General features: G+C 46.0%; 1 protein-coding gene across 1 annotated transcript in view; it reads left to right on the top strand.

The window, feature by feature from the left end:
* The window catches only part of ICE1 (interactor of little elongation complex ELL subunit 1), a 131,656-nt gene that overhangs the window by 22,458 nt on the left and 86,140 nt on the right, over positions 1-23,058 (top strand). Inside the window, exons 2-5 of the mRNA XM_075314920.1 lie at positions 1,585-1,720; positions 9,994-10,052; positions 18,672-18,708; positions 20,423-20,439. Coding sequence (XP_075171035.1) covers positions 1,634-1,720; positions 9,994-10,052; positions 18,672-18,708; positions 20,423-20,439 — 200 coding nt within the window. The 5' untranslated portion in view covers positions 1,585-1,633. The remainder of the gene's footprint in view (positions 1-1,584; positions 1,721-9,993; positions 10,053-18,671; positions 18,709-20,422; positions 20,440-23,058) is intronic.

Genomic DNA, 23,058 nt, shown 5'->3' with positions numbered 1-23,058 from the left:
ATGGCGCTTTCATAGAAGCGCCATCTTCTGGCGCTGTATCCAACTCTTCCAGCTGCCCTGAAGCCGGGTGGCTAGCTAGGTAATAATGGGGTTAGGGCTAGCTGTATAGCTGGCCCTAAGCCCGAAATTCATGGTGTCACGCCAATATTAGACATGGCCACCATGAATTTCTAGTAATGATAAAAAAAAAACACAACACAGAGAAAAATATTTTTATTAGAAATAAAACACAACACAATTAGTGACTCCATCTTTATTGAAATAAACCCCCCTCCGCAGTAATCCTGGGTCAGGGTCCCGCGCCGTCCAATCAGGATCCAATATCATCTGATCGGTTTGCTGGAAGGCGATCAGATGATGTGTCAGGATCAAGTGCCTGAATCACATCACACATCAGCTGATTGTAGAAAAGCCGATTATACAATCAGCTGATGCATCAGTAGAAAAAAAAAAAAAAAATAATACTCACTTATGTGCTGTGGTGATTACCGGCAGCTCCTGGAGCGATCGATTGGACAGGAGTCTGATCCTATACGATCGCTGCCGGAGCTGCCGGTAATCAGCTGATGAAGTCCCCTGACGGCAGGATCAGCTGATAGCCGGCCGGGCGCGAAAAAGCCGGCGACACCGCGATCAGCTGATGCGTCAGGTGACTGCATCAGGTGATCAGCGCCAGGTCCTGCAAGCAAGGTCCTGCCCCGGGGAGACTGCACACAGCCAGAGCGGCGGGACCGGGAGGAGCTGGGAGCGGGCATGGCACCGGGACCCTGCGGACAGGTGAGTATATGACATTTTTTTTTTTCTACTGTTCACTTTGTTTTTCGCCGCTGCCTCCACCTCCCGCCCAGACATGGCGCCGCACGGAGCTGACATGCACAGGACGGGAGGTGGAAGCAGCGGTGACGGTACCGGGAGGATTCCTGCTTCTGTGTTTACCAACAGAAGGAATCCTCTTCCTGTACACGTCACTGTAGTACCCACCCCTTGCGTTTATAGCTGCGTTTTTAGTCATAGAAACGCGGCTATATGCGTTATTCATTGCGTTTTTAACATCTCATTGAATTCAATGAGTGAAAAACGCAGTGGAAAACGCAGAAATAATTGACATGCTGCGTTTTTGTGGTCACCACAAAAACGCAGCTAAAAAAAAACGCTGTGTGAGGACAGCACTTCTGAAAACCCATTGACATTGCTGGGGAAGCAATGTCACTGCGTTTTCAGCACAAAAACGCGGTAAAAAACGCCGCTAAAAACGCGGCAAAAACGCCTAGTGCGCACATAGCCTAAGAACACTCACTTGGACTTTTCAGTAGTTAACTCATTAAGTGCCAAATACTTTGATAATATCTCTGCAACAGAGAGGTGAAATAAACATTCAATTTGGTGACTTTTTTATATTGAGTGCCACTGAAAGCGGTGTGATTAATAACCATATGGGTTTGTAGCTGATACCCCTAATATTGCACATTGACAACTCATAATCATTGCTCCTGGCAAATGCGCCACAGCAATTTTCAGTCGCAACATGTGAACCCCAGTTATAGAAGATGACTTACAGTTCTAATTGTTGGGTGTGTTTTTCAGATATAGTCCTTCTATTCTCCACGGATCGGGGTGGTCTGTTATCCTCATCATGATGCCCGGAGAGACCCACTCAAAAACAGCTGGCATTGCTTCAGAGGCAGCAGGGTCCTGCCAAAACTGTACATCTCTGCAACAGGTATCATACACGTATCCAGTGCTCCTCAATATTGTTTTCTGTAAAGTAATGGTAAAGAAAGTTGTTATTGGAGTCAGATTAGGGGTGAAAAGATTATATTCTTGGCTGATACTAACCCAGCATTCCCAATAGAAAGATCAGCCTTGCTAACACTAAAAAAGTAATTTAAAGAAAAAACTTTTTTTTTTTTTTTTTAATTGACCTCTCATAGGAAACAATCCTTTTTGACCATTTTATTTATTTATTTATTTATTTATTTATTTATTTGTGAAATCCCACTGAGGAAGAACATAGTTTCTAGGTCTGACACAGCCCAACAAAAATCTGTAAAAAAAAATAAATCTAAAACAAGTAAAAAAAAAAAAATCACAATTACTTGAATAAAGCAAAGTGTAACATTTCGAGACTTACTGTTCACATCTTCTTGAGATGAAGGGTCTATATATTGTAGGCACAGCTGGAACTCGGTGCAAATGGTCTGTGGGTAAAGAAATGGCTTGAGCAGGGAGCATACGTAATAGTACATGAAGCGGGGACTGTTAATGGGACAAATTGCACAGCAACATTGAATAGAACGATACTGGGTAGGGTAAATATGCATTTGACATGTATAGTGACGTTTTCACCAGAGGATCACTAATACCTGCCCAATGTTCAGATTGTGCGTGCATACATCAAGGAATGCCTACTGGTTTAGAATTGACAAAGGCAAGTCCAAAAACTAATCCAACAAAAGCCACATAGTCGACCTTCTTAACCCTGCACTGTACTCAAATAGTGTCTTATTACTTATAGCATTCTTGTATTAGGCTATGTGCGCACTAGAAATGTGAAGTTTCTCAAGAAAATTTCTTGAGAAACTTCTGCCAGTGAAAGATTTCCGGACCTGCGGAAAAAATCCGCACCAAATCCGCATGCGTTTTTGCCGCGGATTTGCCGCGAATTTGCCGCGGATTTACCGCGGATTTACCGCAGGTTTGTCCCTGCAATAAATAATAAAGATAATCGATAGACAGATAATGGATAGAGGGAAAGATGGATAGATGAATAGATAGATAGATAGAGGGATAGATAGATGAATAGATAGATAGATAGAGGGATAGATAGATAGATAGATAGATAGATAGAGGGATAGATGGATAGATAGATAGATAGATAGATAGATAGAGGGATAGATAGATGAATAGATAGATAGATAGAGGGATAGATAGATAGATGAATAGATAGATAGAGGGATAGATAGATAGATAGATAGATAGATAGATAGAGGGATAGATGGATAGATAGAGGGATAGATAGATAGATAGAGGGATAGATAGATAGATAGATAGAGGGATAGATAGATAGATAGATAGAGGGATAGATAGATAGATAGATAGAGGGATAGATAGATAGAGGGATAGATAGATAGATAGAGGGATAGATAGATAGATAGAGGGATAGATAGAGGGATAGATAGATAGAGGGATAGATAGATAGATAGAGGGATAGATGGATAGATGAATAGATAGATAGATAGAGGGATAGATAGATGAATAGATAGATAGATAGAGGGATAGATAGATAGATAGAGGGATAGATGGATGGATAGATAGATAGATAGATAGATAGAGGGATAGATAGAGGGATAGATAGATGAATAGATAGATAGATAGAGGGATAGATAGATAGATGAATAGATAGATAGAGGGATAGATAGATAGATAGAGGGATAGATGGATAGATAGATAGATAGAGGGATAGATAGATAGATAGAGGGATAGATAGATAGAGGGATAGATAGATAGATAGAGGGATAGATAGAGGGATAGATAGATAGAGGGATAGATAGATAGATGGATAGATAGAGGGATAGATGGATAGATAGAGGGATAGATGGATAGATAGATAGATAGATAGAGGGATAGATAGATAGAGGGATAGATAGATAGATAGATAGATAGAGGGATAGATGGATAGATAGAGGGATAGATGGATAGATAGAGGGATAGATGGATAGATAGAGGGATAGATGGATAGATAGAGGGATAGATGGATAGATAGAGGGATAGATAGATAGATAGATAGATAGATAGAGGGATAGATAGATAGATAGAGGGATAGATAGATAGAGGGATAGATAGAGAGATAGATAGATAGAGGGATAGATAGATAGATAGATAGATAGAGGGATAGATAGATAGAGGGATAGATAGATAGATGAATAGATAGATAGATAGAGGGATAGATAGATAGATGAATAGATAGATAGAGGGATAGATAGATAGATAGAGGGATAGATGGATAGATAGATAGATAGAGGGATAGATAGATAGATAGAGGGATAGATAGATAGAGGGATAGATAGATAGAGGGATAGATAGATAGATAGAGGGATAGATAGAGGGATAGATAGATAGAGGGATAGATAGATAGATAGATAGATAGAGGGATAGATGGATAGATAGAGGGATAGATGGATAGATAGATAGATAGATAGAGGGATAGATAGATAGAGGGATAGATAGATAGATAGATAGATAGATAGAGGGATAGATGGATAGATAGAGGGATAGATGGATAGATAGAGGGATAGATGGATAGATAGAGGGATAGATGGATAGATAGAGGGATAGATAGATAGATAGATAGAGGGATAGATAGATAGATAGAGGGATAGATAGATAGAGGGATAGATAGAGAGATAGATAGATAGAGGGATAGATAGATAGATAGATAGATAGAGGGATAGATAGATAGAGGGATAGATAGATAGAGGGATAGAGGGATAGATGGATAGATAGAGGGATAGATGGATAGATAGAGGGATAGATGGATAGATAGAGGGATAGATGGATAGATAGAGGGATAGATGGATAGATAGAGGGATAGATAGATAGATAGATAGATAGAGGGATAGATAGATAGATAGAGGGATAGATAGATAGAGGGATAGATAGATAGAGGGATAGATAGAGAGATAGATAGATAGAGGGATAGATAGATAGATAGATAGATAGAGGGATAGATAGATAGAGGGATAGATAGATAGATGAATAGATAGATAGATAGAGGGATAGATAGATAGATGAATAGATAGATAGAGGGATAGATAGATAGATAGAGGGATAGATGGATAGATAGATAGAGGGATAGATAGATAGATAGAGGGATAGATAGAGGGATAGATAGATAGAGGGATAGATAGATAGATAGATAGAGGGATAGATGGATAGATAGAGGGATAGATGGATAGATAGATAGATAGATAGAGGGATAGATAGATAGAGGGATAGATAGATAGATAGATAGATAGAGGGATAGATGGATAGATAGAGGGATAGATGGATAGATAGAGGGATAGATGGATAGATAGAGGGATAGATGGATAGATAGAGGGATAGATAGATAGATAGATAGAGGGATAGATAGATAGATAGAGGGATAGATAGAGGGATAGATAGAGAGATAGATAGATAGAGGGATAGATAGATAGATAGATAGATAGATAGAGGGATAGATAGATAGAGGGATAGATAGATAGATAGATAGAGGGATAGATGGATAGATGAATAGATAGATAGATAGAGGGATAGATAGATGAATAGATAGATAGATAGAGGGATAGATAGATAGATAGATAGAGGGATAGATGGATAGATAGATAGATAGATAGAGGGATAGATAGATGAATAGATAGATAGATAGAGGGATAGATAGATAGATGAATAGATAGATAGAGGGATAGATAGATAGATAGATAGAGGGATAGATGGATAGATGGATAGATAGATAGATAGATAGATAGATAGAGGGATAGATAGATAGATAGAGGGATAGATAGAGGGATAGATAGATAGATAGAGGGATAGATAGAGGGATAGATAGATAGATAGATAGATAGAGGGATAGATAGAGGGATAGATAGATAGATAGATAGAGGGATAGATAGATAGATAGATAGATAGAGGGATAGATAGATAGATAGATAGAGGGATAGATAGATAGATAGATAGAGGGATAGATAGATAGATAGAGGGATAGATAGATAGATAGATAGATAGAGGGATAGATAGATAGATAGATAGAGGGATAGATAGATAGATAGATGAGAAAAACCTATATAATGTTCCACCTCCCTGCATTTTCTAAGCTGGCACCCTTTAGTGACTTTCATGTGGCACTTAGGCTGCTTTCACACCTCCGCTTTCTGGAATGCGGCACAATCCGGCACTTTGCATGAAAATCGCAACCGTTTTTTTTTGCTGCCGGTTGCGATTTTCCTGCATAGACTTTAATTAGTGCCGCATTGTGCCGCATGGCCTTGCGTTCCGTCCGTTTTTTGCCGCATGCGGCAGATGTAGCCGATGCGGCGGCCGGATGGAACGTTGCCTGGCACGTTTTTTCGTGCGGCAAAAAAAACCGCATCGCGCCGCATTCGGCCGATGCGGCACATTTTTCAATACATGCCTATGGCAGCCGGATGCGGCGCAATGCGGCAATAACCGCATCCGGCCGCCGCATGCGGTTTTTGCCACTGCGCATGCTCAGTAGCATGCCACAAGCGGCAAAAACCGGACTGGCCGCAAAGGAAAAACCTATGCAAAGGATGCGGTGTTTTCACCGCATCCGTTGCATAGCTTGCACAGCCGGATTGAGCCGCAGAGCTCAAGCCGGATGTGTGAAAGTAGCCTAAAGGGTGCTTAGCCTTGTATTTAGCCATAAAATAAATAAATAATTAAAAAAAAATGACGTGAGGTCCCCCCATTTTTTGTAGCCAGCTAGGGTAAAGCAGACGGCTGCAGCCTGCAGACCACCGCTGGCAGCTTCACCTTGGCTGATAATCCAAAACAGTGGGCACCCCACGCTGTTATTTTAAATTATATAAATAATTTAAAACAAAAAACGTGGGGTCCCCCCCATATTGGATCACCAGCCAAGGTAAAGCGGACAGCTGGGGTCTGATATTCTCAGACTAGGGAGGTCCACTGTTATTGGACACTCCCCAGCCTAAAAATAGCAGGCCGCAGCCGCCCCAGAAGTGGCGCATCCATTAGACGTGCCAATCCTGGCGCTTTGCCCCAGCTCATCCCGCGCCCTGGTGCGTTGGCAAACGGGGTAATATATGGGGTTGATGCCAGATGTGTAATGTCACCTGGCATCAAGCCCTGGGGTTGGTGAGGTCAGGCGTCTATCAGATACCCGACATCACCAACCCAGTCAGTAATAATTAAAAAATAGACAACAAAAAAAGTTTTATTTGAAAAAACACTCCCCAAAACATTCCCTCTTTAACCAATTTATTGAAAAGAGCACAATCAATTCCACGTCCGGCGTAATCCAATAAGGGGGGGGGGGGGGCACGGCGATCCATACCATAGTCACTGTCCCAGTCAATGAAGAACAGAATGTTCCCCATTGGCTGGGAGAGCAATGCAGTGACCTGAGCTAACATCAATAGGTCAGCTCAGGTCACTGCAGGGGATGACGAGCGCTGCCATCAGGAGCATAGATGAGATCATTACCTTCTGTGATCATCTCCTGTACTGCTGACGTCAGCGCTGTCACTGACTTATCGCGAGAGCCCGTGACGTCACCGCTAGTGACAGTCTCGGGCCGCTCGCGAGACGGGCATAGACAGCAGTGACCGCGCTGACGTCAGGAGGCAGGAGATCGTCACAGCAGGTAATGATCTCACCTCCTGACAGCAGCGATCGTCATCCCCGCGGCTCCCAGCACTGCAGGATGTCCGTGTCTGCCTGCGCTGCCGCGTGACAGGCTGCTGACACTGCGGGCAGACACTGACACCCTGCAGTGCAGGCAGCCGCGAGGCCGGAGCAGGACACAGACTGCACGGGCACCTGGAGGTCGCACGGAAGTGCTTCTGTGCGGCGTCCAGGGAGTGTGACGTGTGTTTCCTCTGCTCCTCTTCCTGGCATAATGACATCGCTTCCTGCAAAACCGCAGGCAGCGATGGGCATTACCGCAGGTAAATCGCGGCTATTCCGGGGGTATACTGCACATCATTGCTACCTGCGGAATACCCCCGGTACCTGCGGAAATTAATGGACATGCACATTTTCTCAAGAAAGTTTCTCGAGAAAATTTTCTCAAGAAATTTTCTTGAGAAAAATCCGCACAGTGCGCACAGCTATTTTTTTTTCTCATTGAATTTCATGGGAAATGTCTGCACAAAGATTGCAGACATTTCTCAAGAAATTTCCGGGGCAAATCCGCGGGTAAATCCGCGGGAAAAACGGTCTAGTGCGCACATAGCCTTAGAGCGATCCTGATTAACAATTTATCAGGTATGTGTTTCTGGTGGTACAAGCAGGACACTGAAATGGCGTATTTTCCAAAATTGTATGTTTTTTCAAAGTTTACTACTAGTGAAGAGCGGACTTGCAGATTACTGGGACCGGCTAATCTCAGTTTCTAAAATCCGGTTCCGGGCTGGATTCCGGTCCCCATATAAATCTATGGGGACCACAATCCAGCGATTGAAGATGGTGGTAGAAGGGATAGGAGAATAGGAGCAAGCGTGCTATGCTTACCAAGGTTCCGACATGTCTGTACACCGCTTCTAGGTCAAGCATTCACCTTTGGTAGAATCACAGATGCTGTGTGCATTCATCGTGGTATAAAAATTAAATAAAAAATTTGTCATAAACAAAAATTTTGCGTAGGGTCCACCCATATTATGATACCCAGCACAGATAAAGTTCACGGCTACAGGCTGCAGCCCCCAGCCGTGCGTCTGACTTGGCTGTTTATCAAAATGGAAGGAACTGCATGTGCCTTTTTTATTTAAATAATTTTAAAAAACGACTTGCAGAGTCCCCCCAATTTTGATACCCAGCCAAGATAAAGCCTGACAGCTGGGGGCTGGTAGTCTCAGGCTGGGGAAACCCAGCCTAAAACTAGCAGCTTGCAACTGCCTGGGATTGTCGCATCCATTATATGCAAAAAGCCCGGCGCTTTACTAAGGCCTAGATTATTAATGGGAGGCGTCTGATACCCCCCCACCCCCGCACACTAATAGGGAAGTGGAATTAAACACAAACACTGAAAAAAAATCTTTATTTGGAATAAAAGACCTGCACGGGTGTTTTGGGGTTAATAAAGTGGTGAAAAGGGTGCTTTGTTTTGTTTTTTTTGTTCAAATTAAGGATTTTTTTCACTTTGTTTTTATTTCTTTTCACTTACAGATTAGTAATGGGGGGGGGTCTCAAAGACGCCTCACATTACTGATTTAGAGCTCAGTAGCAGACGTGGGCTGCCATTAACCTTTTATACTACCCCGATTGCCACCGCACCAGGGCAGTATCCTTATCTGTGCTGGGTATCATAATAGGGGGGGGCTCTATGCCAAATATTTTATTTATTTTTATACCACGATACTGACCTGCTGATAGCATCTGTGATTGGTTGCAGTCAGAAGTTGTCACACAGGCTGGGGGCACGTCTGACTGCAACCAATCACAGACGCCAGGACGGCCTGGGAAAACACTGCATATGGATGAGCAATAATGTGTGGCCAAGGAAGTGAAGGAGAGACCGCAGAAGCAGTTACAGCCGCATCGGAGCCTCGGTGAGTATGAAGTGCTCGCTTCATTCTTATTTTCTTTTTTTCCTTTTTTATTTTTTTTTTTAAATTTCCCCGGTTCCCGGAATCTTGGGCCCAGGTCCGACACCCGGGTACCTTTGAAACCACGTGGATCCGGACTTTAACGTAGAGGTCCGCCCATTACTATTTACTACTATTTAATGTAAGAGCCTTTAACATTGCGGGTTGATGCTGTATAAATTATCAATAGTTTCCAAAGCAGGTTCCATTATTTTGAGTTTCCACTAGTATCTCATGAGTTAAAAATACATGTATATACTTGTGGTATTGCAGCTTATCTGCATTGAAGTAAATGTTACCCAGCTGCAATACCATACACAAGATACGGACAAGCATGGCACTGTTATGATCTTATGCCTGACATGCCATGCAAAAGGGGATCTTTCACCACCACCTTACAGTGAATCTTACAAAGGACTCTATTCAGCAAAACATACTGCACGGCATGGAAATTCACTCAGTCTTACCAGGCTGCACGGTACTACTTTGTAGTATCTATGAACATTAGCGATTAGTAGTTTTAATTTGTAGTTTTGGCTAAATTCAGTGGAAATATCATAACATAAATTCCCCTTACTGGAGATGGAAGTGGCGGGCTGTGATTCATAATGATCACAATGATTGTACATCTGTTATTTTCATCTGTTTTTACCTTTTCTACTTCCAGAGTTTAAATGAATATGTTGCAGCTTTGATTGGACTGAAGCAAAAAATCATAGACTCTGAGTAAGTATATTAACTGCATTTAGCAAATATGTATATCTTTACATACACTCGTCTAATTCTATTACTGGCTTAGTGTGCCAGCAAATCACTCTACAAGCAGTGAACATATTGGCTATATTTTCTGAGATTTGCTGATTTTCTTTGCTCTAGCCTAGTAAAGGAGCTAGCTGGAGTTATTTGTAACCATTTCCCTAAAATGCACTAAACTCATTAAGCTCATTTTACCTGATAGTCTGGAAATAAATGTAGGTCAGGCTTGTCTCACTTGCATTTTAGTCTGGCTCATTTTTTTCTTTACGAAAAAAAAAAAGACAAAAATAAACTTACATGCAAATAAATGCAGGAAAGAATTTATTTTCATTAGCGCAAAAGTGCTGCAAGATAAACTCATATCCTTTAAAAAAAAAAGCAAAAACTGATTTCTATTAGGCACTGAACTCCGTGGGATATTGAACTGGTAGGTTACATTCCATATTTTGCTTCTGAAACAGAGGAGAACGTGAAACATAAAAATGCTATGGTGATTGCGACCTTAGGCTATGTTCACACAGTGCATTTTTGCATGTTTATTTTCATTGGTTTTATGCAAATCCATGCTAATAAAAAGCTGCTTTACAGTACCAGCATAACCTATGAGATTCCAGAAATCAAATACATACATACACACACCTGCTTTTTTCACTGCTTGAAATGGAAAACTGCTGCGTTTTTGTTGCTTTTTTTTCACCATTGAAAGTAATGAGTGTAAAACGAAACTAACTTTATTTAAACATGCACTGTAAGGCACAGTGTCCCTCCACCCCAACACGCGTTTCGCCCTGCTTGAATGTCATTACCGAGGAGCTTTGAAATCCTGCCTGCAGTATTGCTGTATATAGTACAAGTGGTCAGACGATCGTAGATTCAAGACACTAAGTTCAAATCGCCCCCTTTTTCCACCATTAAGAGATGATAAAATAAAAATACACATATTTGGTATCCCCGCATAAAAAGTCTGATCCATCAAAATATAAAAGTAATTAACCTAATCAGTAAACACAACAACTCAAAACTACAAAAATTGAGGGTTTTTTTTCTGTTACCGCAAAAAACGCTGATAGACGCGACTAAAATGTCATAAAAATGTAATTTCGCTCTGCAAAAAATAAACCCTCCCACAGCTTCATCAACCGTTTAAAAAAATGACAATGTTATGGGGTCTCGGAAAATATCTACATGATCAAAAACATTTTTTCTTTGTCGCTCCATTGGGAGACCCAGACAATTGGGTGTATAGCTCATGCCTCCGGAGGCCACACAAAGTACTACACTAAAAGTGTAAAGCCCCTCCCCTTCTGCCTATACACCCCCCGTGCATCACGGGTTCCTCAGTTTTCAAGCTTTGTGCGAAGGAGGTCAGACATCCACGCATAGCTCCACTGTTTAGTCAGCAGTAGCTGCTGACTATGTCGGATGGAAGAAAAGAGGGCCCATACTAGGGCCCCCAGCATGCTCCCTTCTCACCCCACTCTTGGCGGTGTTTGTTAAGGTTGAGGTATCCATTGCGGGTACGGAGGCTGGAGCCCACATGCTGCTTTCCTTCCCCATCCCCCTTAGGGCTCTGGGTGAAGTGGGATCCTACCGGTCTCCAGGCACAGGAGACCGTGCTCCATCCACTGCCACTGGGGTATCTGCTGGATATGGAGCTGAGTATCGTCAGGGACATGGCCCTGCTACGTCAAGGTACTCTGTGTCCCCGTACAGACCGCGCGCAGACACACCGCAGCATTGCTGGGTGTGTTAGTGCGCTGGGGACAACAGCGCTGCGCGCTTGTGCCACTACTCACTACAGCTTTGCTGAGTTAGTTAATGTATTGGGGACTGCCGCGCCGGCCGCTGCTGTCAGTTTTACACTGCGGCGCGGCTGGGATTTGTAGTGCGCCGGGGACTTCCGCGCTGGCCGTGCCTCTGGACGGCCGCGCTTATTACTCGAGTCCCCGGCTTTTACGGCCTAGTCTCGTGGCTTTCCCGCCCCCAGGCCTGCCAGTCAGGGGAGGGGCGGGACGCTGTGCCGGACGTCAGCGCCGAGGGCTGGAGTCTGCTTGCATACTCCAGCCCACTCACTGAACACAGTGGGACGCCAGTTTCCCGCACTTTGTCTGAGGCACGCCCACGGTACGCCCCTCTTCACAGGACGCCGGCAGCCATTCCTGTGTGCAGTCGGAGCTGGAGAGGGGAGACAAGCTCTGGGGGACCCGGACACGGGATTCTGGCGACCACACACCCGCTTTTCAGCGGGCGGTAAGCAGCACCTGAAGTGCTGACCCCACTAGCGCCGAAGTGTTCATTTGTACTTTTATGCTTGTATTCTATACATTGCACTGTACGGTCGCTATTCTGGGCTATATACCCTCCTAGATTGCTCAGAGGACAGCATGTCGTCCGCAAAAAGCAAGGGTTTCTATGCTGCTTGTACTGCTTGTGAGGCTGTTCTACCGGCAGGTTCCACTGATCCCCATTGTGTGCAATGTTCGGCCCCTGTGGCACTTGCTCAGCCGGGGTCTCTGCTAGAGGTGACCCAGGGAGAAACACCTGTGAACACTGTCCAGGTGACGGGGACGGAGTTTGCAGTTTTTGCTGATAGATTGTCTGTGACTATGACTAAAATTCTAGAAACTTTGCAGTCCAGACCGGTACCTCAGACCATGGGCACTGTTGAATCATTGCCCCCTGGTCCCCCTCAGTTGGATCAACTCCGGGCTCCGGGGATGTCCCATGCATCCCAGGGTGAAGGCTCTGACACGGACGACAGTCCCAGACGGCCTAAGCGAGCTCGCTGGGAACGGCCCTCGACCTCATCACACTGGTCAGGGTCCCAGCAGGAGGACTCTCTGTATGATGAAGCGGAGGTAACTGATCAGGATTCTGATCCTGAGACCGCTCTCAATCTGGATACACCTGAGGGTGACGCCATAGTGAATGATCTTATAGCGTCCATCAATCGAATGTTGGATATTTCTCCCTCAGCTTCTCCAGTGGAGGAGTCAGCTTCACAGCAGGAGAAATTCCATTTCAGGTATCCCAAGCGTAAATTGAGTATTTTTCTGGACCACTCTGACTTCAGGGAGGCAGTCCAGAAACACCACGCTTATCCAGATAAGCGTTTCTCCAAACGCCTTAAGGATACACGTTATCCCTTCCCTCCTGACGTGGTCAAGGGCTGGACCCAGTGTCCCAAGGTGGATCCTCCAATCTCCAGGCTTGCGGCTAGATCCGTAGTTGCAGTGGAAGATGGGGCTTCACTTAAAGATTCCACTGACAGACAGATGGAGCTCTGGTTGAAATCCATCTATGAAGCTATCGGCGCGTCGTTTGCTCCAGCATTCGCAGCCGTGTGGGCACTCCAAGCTATTTCAGCTGGTCTGGCGCAGATTGACACTGTCACACGTACATCTGTTCCGCAAGTGGCATCCTTAACCTCTCAAATGTCGGCATTTGCGTCTTACGCTATTAATGCTGTCCTGGACTCTACGAGCCGTACGGCAGTGGCGTCCGCCAACTCCGTGGTTTTACGCAGAGCCTTGTGGTTAAGGGAATGGAAGGCAGATTCTGCTTCCAAAAAGTGATTAACCAGTTTGCCATTTTCTGGTGACCGACTGTTTGGTGAGCGATTTGGATGAACTCATTAAACAATCCAAGGGTAAGGATTCATCCTTACCTCAGCCCAGACCAAACAAACCCCAATACGCAGGGCCTTGTGGCTGCGGGAATGGAAGGCAGATTCGGCTTCCAAAAAGTGCTTAACTGGATTGCCATTTTCTGGCGACCGTTTGTTTGGTGAGAGATTGGATGAAATCATCAAACAATCCAAGGGAAAGGAAACATCCTTACCCCAGGCCAAACCAAAAACACCCCAACAGAGGAGGGGACAGTCGAGGTTTCGGTCCTTTCGAGGCTCGGGCAGGTCCCAATTCTCCTCGTCCAAAAGGTCTCAAAAGGATCAGAGGAGCTCAGATTCTTGGCGGGCTCAGTCACGCCCAAAAAAGACAGCCGGAGGAACCGCTACCAAGGCGGCTTCCTCATGACTTTCGGCCCCCTCTCTCCGCATCCTCGGTCGGTGGCAGGCTCTCCCGCTTTGGCGACATTTGGCTGCCACAGGTCCAAGACCGTTGGGTGAGAGACATTCTGTCTCACGGGTACAGGATAGAGTTCAGTTCTCGTCCTCCGACTCGATTCTTCAGAACGTCTCCGCCTCCCGACCGAGCCGATGCTCTTCTGCAGGCGGTGTGCACTAGGAGTGGTGATCCCTGTTCCTCTTCAGCAGCAAGGTCACGGTTTTTACTCCAATTTGTTTGTGGTGCCAAAAAAGGACGGGTCTTTCCGTCCCGTTCTGGACCTAAAACTGCTCAACAAGCACGTGAAAACCAGGCGGTTCCAGATGGAATCCCTCCGCTCCGTCATCGCCGCAATGTCTCAAGGAGATTTCCTAGCATTAATAGACATCAAGGATGCTTATCTCCACGTGCCGATTGCTCCAGAGCATCAGCGTTTTCTACGCTTCGTTATAGGAGACGAACACCTTCAGTTCGTAGCTCTGCCTTTCGGTCTGGCGACAGCCCCAAGGGTCTTCACCAAGGTCATGGCAGCAGTAGTAGCAGTCCTGCACTCTCAGGGACACTCTGTGATCCCTTACTTAGACGATCTGCTGGTCAAGGCTCCCTCTCAAGAGGCATGCCAACACAGCCTGAACGTTGCGCTGGAGACTCTCCAGAGTTTCGGGTGGATCATCAACTTTTCAAAGTCAAATCTGACCCCGGCTCAATCGCTGACATATCTTGGCATGGAGTTTCATACTCTATCAGCGATAGTGAAGCTTCCGCTGGACAAACAACGTTCACTACAGATAGGGGTGCAATCTCTCCTTCAAGGCCAGTTGCACCCCTTGAGGCGCCTCATGCACTTCCTAGGGAAGATGGTAGCAGCAATGGAGGCAGTCCCTTTCGCGCAGTTTCATCTGCGTCCACTACAATGGGACATTCTCCGCCAATGGGACGGGAGGTCGACGTCCCTCGACAGGAACGTCTCCCTTTCTCAGGCGGCCAAGGATTCTCTTCGGTGGTGGCTGCTGCCCAACTCATTGTCGAAAGGGAAATCCTTTCTACCCCCATCCTGGGCGGTGGTCACGACAGATGCGAGTCTGTCAGGGTGGGGAGCAGTTTTTCTCCACCACAGGGCTCAAGGTACGTGGACTCAGCAAGAGTCCACCCTTCAGATCAATGTTCTGGAAATCAGGGCAGTGTATCTTGCCCTACAGGCCTTCCGGCAGTGGCTGGAAGGCAAGCAGATCCGAATTCAGTCGGACAACTCCACAGCGGTGGCATACATCAACCACCAAGGCGGAACACGCAGTCGACAAGCCTTCCAGGAAGTCCGGCGGATTCTGAGGTGGGTGGAAGACACGGCCTCCACCATATCCGCAGTTCACATCCCGGGCGTAGAAAACTGGGAAGCAGACTTCCTCAGTCGCCAGGGCATGGACGCAGGGGAATGGTCTCTTCACCCGGACGTGTTTCAGGAGATCTGTTGCCGCTGGGGGATGCCGGACGTCGACCTAATGGCGTCCCGGCACAACAACAAGGTCACGGCATTCATGGCACGATCTCACGATCACAGAGCTCTGGCGGCAGACGCCTTAGTTCAAGATTGGTCGCAGTTTCAACTCCCTTATGTGTTCCCACCTCTGGCACTGTTGCCCAGAGTGATACGCAAGATCAGGTCAGACTGCCGCCACGCCATTCTCGTCGCTCCAGACTGGCCGAGGAGGTCGTGGTACCCGGATCTGTGGCATCTCACGGTGGGCCAACCGTGGGCACTGCCAGACCGTCCAGACTTGCTGTCTCAAGGGCCGTTTTTCCATCTGAATTCTGCGGCCCTCAACCTGACTGTGTGGCCATTGAGTCCTGGATCCTAGCGTCTTCAGGGTTGTCTCAAGAGGTCATTGCCACTATGAGACAGGCCAGGAAACCAACGTCTGCCAAGATCTACCACAGGACGTGGAAGATATTCCTTTCTTGGTGCTCTGATCAGGGATTTTCTCCCTGGCCATTTGCATTGCCCACGTTTCTTTCCTTTCTTCAATCAGGATTGGAAAAAGGTTTGTCGCTCGGCTCCCTTAAGGGACAAGTCTCAGCGCTCTCTGTGTTCTTTCAGAAGCGTCTTGCCAGGCTTTCTCAGGTACGCACGTTCCTGCAAGGGGTTTGTCACATTGTTCCTCCTTACAGGCGGCCGTTAGAACCCTGGGATCTGAACAGGGTTCTGCTGGCCCTTCAGAAGGCACCCTTTGAACCTTTGAAAGATATTTCTCTTTCTCACCTTTCGCACAAAGTGGTCTTCCTAGTAGCAGTCACCTCACCTCGGAGAGTGTCTGAGCTAGCAGCGCTGTCATGCAAAGCCCCTTTCCTGGTGTTTCACCAGGACAAGGTGGTGCTGCGCCCGGTTCCGGAATTCCTTCCTAAGGTGGTATCCACCTTTCATCTCAATCAGGATATCTCCTTGCCTTCTTTTTGTCCTCATCCAGTTCATCAATGTGAAAGGGATTTGCATTTGTTAGATCTGGTGAGAGCACTCAGAATCTACATTTCCCGTACGGCGCCTCTGCGCCGCTCGGATGCACTCTTTGTCCTTGTCGCTGGTCAGCGTAAGGGGTTACAGGCTTCCAAATCCACCCTGGCTCGGCGGATCAAGGAACCAATTCTTGAAGCCTACCGTTCTTCTGGGCTTCCGGTTCCCTCAGGGCTAAAGGCCCATTCTACCAGAGCCGTCGGTGCGTCCTGGGCTTTACGGCACCAGGCGACGGCTCAGCAGGTGCGCCAGGCGGCTACCTGGTCGAGCCTGCACACTTTCACCAAACACTATCAGGTGCATGCCTATGCTTCGGCGGATGCCAGCCTAGGTAGACGAGTCCTTCAGGCGGCGGTTGCCCACCTGTAGGAACGGGCCGTTTTACGGCTCTATTATGAGGTATTATTTTACCCACCCAGGGACTGCTTTTGGACGTCCCAATTGTCTGGGTCTCCCAATGGAGCGACAAAGAAGAAGGGAATTTTGTTTACTTACCGTAAATTCCTTTTCTTCTAGCTCCAATTGGGAGACCCAGCACCCGCCCTGTTGTTTTTTCGTGTACACATGTTGTTCATGTTAAATGGTTTCAGTTCTCCGAGGTTCTTCGGATTGAAGTTACTTTAAACCAATTTATTTGCTTTCCTCCTTCTTGCTTTTGCACTAAAACTGAGGAACCCAAGATGCACGGGGGGTGTATAGGCAGAAGGGGAGGGGCTTTACACTTTTAGTGTAGTACTTTGTGTGGCCTCCGGAGGCATGAGCTATACACCCAATTGTCTGGGTCTCCCAATTGGAGCTAGAAGAAAAGGAATTTACGGTAAGTAAACAAAATTCCCTTCTTTTTCCACATTCCTGTTTCTTTCTTTTTTTTTTTTTTTTAATCCTCTAAAATCTAAAAACTGGACAAGTTTTATATCAATGTAATTGTTTTGAGGATAATCATACCGCATGGTCATTTTTACCACACAATGTACACTGTAAAACAAATTCACAAAAAACAATGTTAGGCTACTTTCACACTACGTTTTTTTTTTAACATGCCTCATGAACTTTTTTTTTTTTTTTTTGCTGCAAAAGCAGATCCTATTTTTGCAAAGAGAAATGCATGCATACGCAAGTGTTATTTTACAGGACCCTGCCACTTGAAGTTTATGGGCGGGCATTGGAGTCATGTGATCGGGAGTCAGTGGAACTGAACGTGACAGACTGGAAATTCAGACGCAGCTGGGGGCAAAAGAGAGGGAAGGGGGAGAGGGAAGGGTGAGTTAGGGGAGAGGTGGAGAGAGACTGTGATCACACCAGACTGGTTTCTGTCCGAACAGGATCCTGTTTATCAGCATGCCACCGTTCACATGCGTTTGCATGCAGTATAGTCAGGATCCAGCGACTTGCAGTATTTTTACGCAGCTCTAAAATGCTAGAAGTAGCGTTTTTGAAAAATGTTAAAAAAAACTACAACTCGCTGGATCTTGACTAACTGCAAGCAAACGCATGTCAACGCATATTCATGCAAGTCCATTGCAAATGCATTAAAATAACGCATTTGCACTGGTTCCGTGTTTGTGTTAAAAAAAACGTTCAGGACGCATGTTAAAAAAAGTAGTGTGAAACCAGCCTTAGAATTTTTTTTTTTTTTGGTAATTTCAGCATAGTTGAATTTTGTTTCCCTTTTTCCAGTACAGTGTGTGGTAAAATGAATGCTATCATTGAAAAGTACAACTCTTCCCTCAAAAACCAAGCCCTTACATATATCTCTGTACACAAAAAAAAAGATGATGACTCTTAGAAGAAAGAGAGGAAAAAACTGAAATTGGAGGGAGTTTTACAGCATAAACGGGGGTTACTACAGCTGTGTCTTTCAGATGTATTAATGACCATTTTAATCAGAAAATAAATAATCCCGATCTAAACACAGTAGCTGGCAGGCTCATGGTTACTGGTGTCTGAGGGAAGTTAGGTCGCGTGGGATGACATTGTTGTATGTTTGCCTTCACATTGTAATATCTTTTTGTTTTCCAGCCAACTACTGGCCGAATACCAGCAGAAGTGTGATGATATCCTTTTTTTTCCCTAATATCTATATGTATCTGGAGTTGATGACATGATTGTACTATGTGTATTTCAAAGGTGTCCAATATAAGTAGTGTAAAAAAAAAAAAAGTTCACTAGTGTAAGGGCTCCAGCAGATGTTCGTAAAACTCTGTTCAAGGATATACTGTCTGTGGGTCTCTCCAGCCTCATAGGCATATATGAGATGGTCGAGATCAGATCAGGAGACCCTCAGACAGTCCATGTATTCCAGTCTGTGCTTGTACAACGTTTCACAGATGTCTGCAAGAGCTCTTACTTAGCGCTGAAATGAGAATCACTATTGCCATTCAGTTATGCTAATGGTAACCAAGAAAAAGAGCCGGAGCATAAGTTGGTGTATGCACGATAGGTGAACGTTCACTCTGTGGCTACTTCACAGTTCAGTGTGTAATCTTTCTGGTCCGATGTAAGTTTTATTCAGATGTTCTATATCATTATGCAAATGACAAAATATAATTCACATTTGTTGTCAAAGATGACACATAATATTTGTTTCCACTATATGAAATCATTTGAGGTTACAGGTCTTGAACCATTAGTGAGCGTTAAACGGAATGGCACAACTTGGGCAACAGCTTCTCAATCTCCATGTTTGCCTCCATTAAACTAAAAACACTTTTATACTCCTCTCCATTGCTGGCTCTGTTCTAACAGTGTCAGTATTCACTCTCCTGGAGCTCACGTGACCGTATTGTGTCACATGAGCCCTACACCCAATCAGTTATGGCTTCACTCTCTCTGATTTCGGACATATCAAACGTCAGTAAAAAGTTAGCGGCTAGTCACAGCTCTAACTTTCTGTGATGTTCAGCACTGATTGGGCACAGGGCTTGCTTGACATAACAACTTGGCACTTGGGAGAACGAGTGCCGACACCACAGGAACGGCACTGGAGTTGAGCGTAAGTGTTATTTTAACGGGGCAGACATGGAGATTGAGACGGGACTGTCCAAGTAGTGGCAACTCCTTTTAAGGCTCACTAATGGTTCATGACCTGTACCCCTAGAAGGGCTTGTCCAACTAGTAGATAGCCCTTTCATTGGTGTAATGTACCACCAGGTTATTACTTTACATGAGTTCTGATGTTTCATACAGCAAGATAAGCCATCAGAGATTAAGTTGCTGTATATAATTAAATCCGGCCTCAAGAGCGCGAAGTGCATAAAAATCTAGAGCATAATTATCTAATATAAGAAGAATTATACAGCACCCAATGATTGGTCATGTAGAGGCATTCCCGAAACCAGTCTTAATATCCTGCATATGAAAATGTGGTGTGTCTGCGCCCCGTCTGCGCGGAGTAGAGGTCTATCATTGCTGCCATACATTATAATGAATCTCACAGAGAACATGGCCAACATGTCCACTATAATTTGTTTACATCAGAAGGCTAAATAGAAAAGTTATGTCCGCGCAGAAACCCCAAAAGTAGCACATTTATTTCCCAATTTTCTATTATAAAAGAAATGTCCCCTGAACAGTTCTCAGTAAAGCCATGTTCCTGAGAAAACAAATATCCAGTGACCGTATCCAATATAAAAACACCACAGGTGTGACAGCATTCTCTACTTATGAGGCTTTATTTGTGTAGATATAAGATATTTTTACTTGCGTTGTTGATTTGCATTATATTATTGTTAAATGTCTGTCTTAGTGTTTTCCTTAACTAGAATATACATCTTCAATATGCCGAAAGGTAATTAATTTTCTTTATGTATGCTACATGAATAAAAACAGATTTACTATCCATCGTCAGCGTTGTTGATTGTTTCCATCAACCAAGAAAGCTGCAAATGTCGCTTTTTTCAGACTATAACTGGGGGGGAAATGCACAATAATGTTTTTTGCTAAACATTTTATTCTAAAGCTGTCAGGTGCATATAGTCATGGCTGAAAGTGTTGGCACCCTTAAAATTGTTCCAGAAAGTGAAGTATTTTAGGAAGTGATTGATTGCAGTTTTTTTTCCCCCAAAGGGTGTGCAACCAAGTATTAAGTTGATGGTGTGAACAATTTTGTCGGCCCATTTTTGGAGTTGTGTGAAATTGTCCAATTTGCCTTTTTTCCTGTGTTTTTGTTGTGTTGTTACAATACACACAAAGGAAATAAACGTGTATAACAAAATATGTAATTCCAATAATTTTCTGGGAAATATTTCATTTCTTCGGCGCTCCATTGGGAGACCCAGACGATTGGGTGTATAGCTACTGCCTCCGGAGGCCACACAAAGCATTACACTAAAAAGTGTAAGGCCCCTCCCCTTCTGGCTATACACCCCCAGTGGGATCACTGGCTCACCAGTTTTCTGCTTTGTGCGAAGGAGGTCAGACATCCACGCATAGCTCCACTGTTTAGTCAGCAGTAGCTGCTGACTATATCGGATGGAAGAAAAGAGGGCCCATATAGGGCCCCCAGCATGCTCCCTTCTCACCCCGCTGGTGGTTTGTAAGGTTGAGGTACCTATTGCTGGTACGGCGGCTGGAGCCCACATGCTGTTTTCCTTCCCAATCCCCCTGAGGGGCTCTGAGGAAGTGGGATCTTACCGGCCCCAAAGCCCTGAGGCCGGGCTCCATCCACAGACCCATTGAACCTGCTGGATACGGAGCTGGGTACCGTTCAGGGACATGGCCCTGCACCATTCAGGTATTCTGTGTCCCCGTACACACAGGCACAGCACACTCCAGACTTGCTGGGTGTGCTAGTGCGCCGGGGACAGTAAAGGGTTACAGTCACTGCAGCCTAGCTGAGTGACTTTATGTATGGGGAACTACCGCGCCGGACGCTCCGGGAGCGGCGGCGCGGCTGGGACTTGTAGTGCGCCGGGGACTTAGCGCCGACCGCGCTTTTACGGCGGCGGCGCTTATAAATCCAGTCCCCGGCTTTTGCGGCCTAGCTCCGCTTCGTTCCCGCCCCCACCCTGTCAATCAGGGTAGGGGAGAGACGCTGTACAATCAGCAGCGCCGAGGGCTGGAGCCTTATTTACATGCTCCAGCCCTCTCACTGGACACTGTGGGACGCCGGTTTCCCGCTCTGACTTGGGGGCACGCCCACGGCCCGCCCCTACCCACACGAGCTGGAGAAGGACGCCGGCAGCCATTCCTGCAGTCCGAGCTGAGAGATCGGACTCTGGGCTACCACCGTCTTGGGCGGTAGTCACGACAGACGCGAGTCTGTCAGGGTGGGGAGCAGTGTTTCTCCACCACAGGGCTCAGGGTACGTGGACTCAGCAGGAGTCCACCCTTCAGATCAATGTTCTGGAAATCAGAGCAGTGTATCTTGCCCTACTAGCCTTCCAACAGTGGCTGGAAGGGAAGCAGATCCGAATTCAATCGGACAACTCCACAGCGGTGGCATACATCAATCACCAAGGGGGGACACGCAGTCGGCAAGCCTTCCAGAAAGTCCGGCGGATTATGATGTGGGTGGAAGCCACGGCCTCCACCGTATCCGCAGTTCACATCCCCGGCGTAGAAAACTGGGAAGCAGACTTCCTCAGCCGCCAGGGCATGGACGCAGGGGAATGGTCCCTTCACCCGGACGTGTTTCAGGAAATCTGTAGCCGCTGGGGAAGGCCGGACGTCGACCTAATGGCGTCCAGGCACAACAACAAGGTCCCAACCTTCATAGCACGTTCCCGCGATCACAGAGCTCCGGCGGCAGACGCCTTAGTGCAAGATTGGTCGCAGTTCCGGCTCCCTTATGTGTTTCCACCTCTGGCACTCTTGCCCAGAGTGCTACGCAAGATCAGATCCGACTGCAGCCGCGTCATACTCGTCGCCCCAGACTGGCCAAGGAGGGCGTGGTATCCGGATCTGTGGCATCTCACGGTCGGCCAACCGTGGGCACTACCAGACCGACCAGACTTACTGTCCCAAGGGCCGTTTTTTTCCATCGGAATTCTGCGGCCCTGAACCTGACTGTGTGGCCATTGAGTCCTGGATCCTAGGGTCTTCAGGATTATCCCAAGGGGTCGTTGCCACCATGACACAGGCTAGGAAGCCCACGTCCGCTAAGATCTACCACAGAACGTGGAGGATATTCTTATCCTGGTGCTCTGCTCAGGGAGTGTCTCCCTGGCCATTTGCATTGCCTACCTTTCTTTCTTTCCTGCAATCTGGGTTAGAAAAAGGTTTGTCGCTCGGCTCCCTTAAAGGGCAAGTCTCGGCGCTATCCGTCTTTTTTCAGAAGCGTCTAGCACGACTTCCTAAGGTGCGCACGTTCCTGCAGGGGGTTTGTCATATTGTACCCCCGTACAAGCGGCCGTTAGATCCATGGGATCTGAACAGGGTACTAGTTGCCCTCCAGAAGCCGCCCTTC

Source organism: Anomaloglossus baeobatrachus, chromosome 6 (genome assembly GCF_048569485.1).
Source record: "Anomaloglossus baeobatrachus isolate aAnoBae1 chromosome 6, aAnoBae1.hap1, whole genome shotgun sequence".
Taxonomy (NCBI): domain Eukaryota; kingdom Metazoa; phylum Chordata; class Amphibia; order Anura; family Aromobatidae; genus Anomaloglossus; species Anomaloglossus baeobatrachus.
This window is presented reverse-complemented; position numbering and strand designations above follow the sequence as displayed.